The sequence below is a fragment of the Oryx dammah genome, unplaced genomic scaffold, assembly GCF_014754425.2.
Source record: "Oryx dammah isolate SB20612 unplaced genomic scaffold, SCBI_Odam_1.1 HiC_scaffold_5, whole genome shotgun sequence".
NCBI lineage: Eukaryota > Metazoa > Chordata > Mammalia > Artiodactyla > Bovidae > Oryx > Oryx dammah.
The window spans coordinates 15,178,359-15,180,086 of record NW_024070189.1 but is presented as its reverse complement, the minus strand read 5'-3'; the positions used below and the strand labels follow the sequence as shown (position 1 = coordinate 15,180,086).

General features: G+C 60.4%; 1 protein-coding gene across 1 annotated transcript in view; it reads right to left on the bottom strand.

The window, feature by feature from the left end:
- ELL2 (elongation factor for RNA polymerase II 2) overlaps window positions 1–433 on the bottom strand; it is a 76,049-nt gene extending 75,616 nt beyond the window's left edge. The window contains exon 1 of the mRNA XM_040241484.1: window positions 116–433. Coding sequence (XP_040097418.1) covers window positions 116–271 — 156 coding nt within the window. The 5' untranslated portion in view covers window positions 272–433. The remainder of the gene's footprint in view (window positions 1–115) is intronic.
- Between the last annotated feature and the right edge of the window lie 1,295 nt (window positions 434–1,728).

Below are 1,728 nucleotides of genomic sequence, written 5' to 3'. Positions count from 1 at the left end.
AGCCAGCCCCGAGCCAGGTGCAGCCGGGTCGGACAGGGGGCGGCGCGGCGGGGCGGCCGGGGACGCCCTCTCCCCGCTGGCCGAGCCCCGGGCCGGCTCAGCCGCCCGGCCTCACCTTGTGGCTCTGGTAGGTCTCGAGCGCGCGGATCGCCGTCTCGGTGAGCTTCACATGCAGTACGGTGATGTGGTCCTGTCCCAGCCGCCCGCACGACAGCCCGTACCGCTGCTCCTCCCGCAGACCCGCCGCCGCCGCCGCCCCCCCTGCCGCCATCTTAAACTCCCCGGGGTGCCGCCGCCGACGCCGCTCGGGCTCCAGCCTCCACTGCGGCCGCGGCTGCTCGGGCGTCTGCAGCCGCCGCCACAGCTACGGCCATCCCGCTGCTGACGTACTGTCATATACTGCGCGCAGGCCAGACCTCCGGCGGCCACCGCCGCCGCCCGCCCCGCCCTCCGGCCTCGCGCCCCGCCCCTGGCTCGTCTCATTGGCCCCCGGGGCTCCTCAGGACCGCCCTTATTGGCCACCTCCCACTCTCACGGGGGCGGAGCCCAAAGTCGCCGGAGTTTTGCTCCCGGGACGGGACGTCCGAGAGGTGAGAGGCTGACGTCGAGGTGACGCACCAACTTAATCACATCTGACGTCACGCCTGGTCGGCTTGCTTCACTGGCGGCTGTTGGCCAGGCCGGTTTGGGGGTGTGTGGGGGAAATCTCCTGCTAATTTAGGGTGTCCAGGTTGCCTGGTCTGACTCCCTGAAGGCCGAGCTCCGCCCCTTGGGGGGGTACTTGGAGCTGGGAGTGTAGTGGAGGAGACTCTCTTCCTGCGCTGGTGGTCCTTGGAGAGGGAGATTCCCTACCCCAAATTGATGGCCAAGTAAAGACTTCGTTCCCCGACGGCTGCTTTAGCCTGTGGAGTAGGATGTGTGTGTGTGAGGGAAGGTCGCAGTCGCTTGTGGAGAGTTGCTCCTCAGAACTCATCGCTTTGATGAGCGGCTGGAACTGGGGAGGAGGACGCTCTTCTTCGTCATCATTTCGCCCGAAATTTGAAATTAGCGAGTTGGTCCCCGGCTTTGAAGAATTCTGCTAGATTGTGTGAAGCCTCTTAACGAACGTGAAGCTAGTTTAGGAACCGGTACCTGAGGCTTTGGTGCGGTGGGCACAGCAGAAAACGGAAATTGAAGGGTTTTCCCACGCCGTGCCGGGTTGCCATCCCGGAGAAATGTATTCCGTTCCTTTGGAATTCTCCAAAGTAGGAGCAGGGTTATGTATAAATTATGCATGCACGCATGGGACTTGGGGCGGCACTTAGGGTTTTCTTTTCGAAGGGCAGTAGGAGAGTTTAAGTGGCCTTCACTTATATTAAGAGACACAGCGACACCATGCCCCGGTTTCGTCTGGGTTCTGTCCGTTTCATCTGACAGGGAGGTGTTTGAGCTGTTGCTGTTAAGTGGAGGAGACCGGCGCGTGAGGGGGTGAGGAGGCTGGGTGCACATTCCGTTCCTCGCGACGCTCCGTGTGTGGGCGTGGCTAAAGGAAGACGCCTAATCCCGAGCGCTTTTCAGCGCGGCGTGTGGATCCACTGGACAGGCTTCCGGTCAGACGATGAGTTAACCGGGGATCGGCGACACCAGATATTTAAAAAAGCAAACTATTCAAAGGCATGAAACTACTGCAAGGTCTTTTTTTTTTTTTTAATTATTTAAAAAAATTTGAGACGCTTTTTTGTTTCCCTC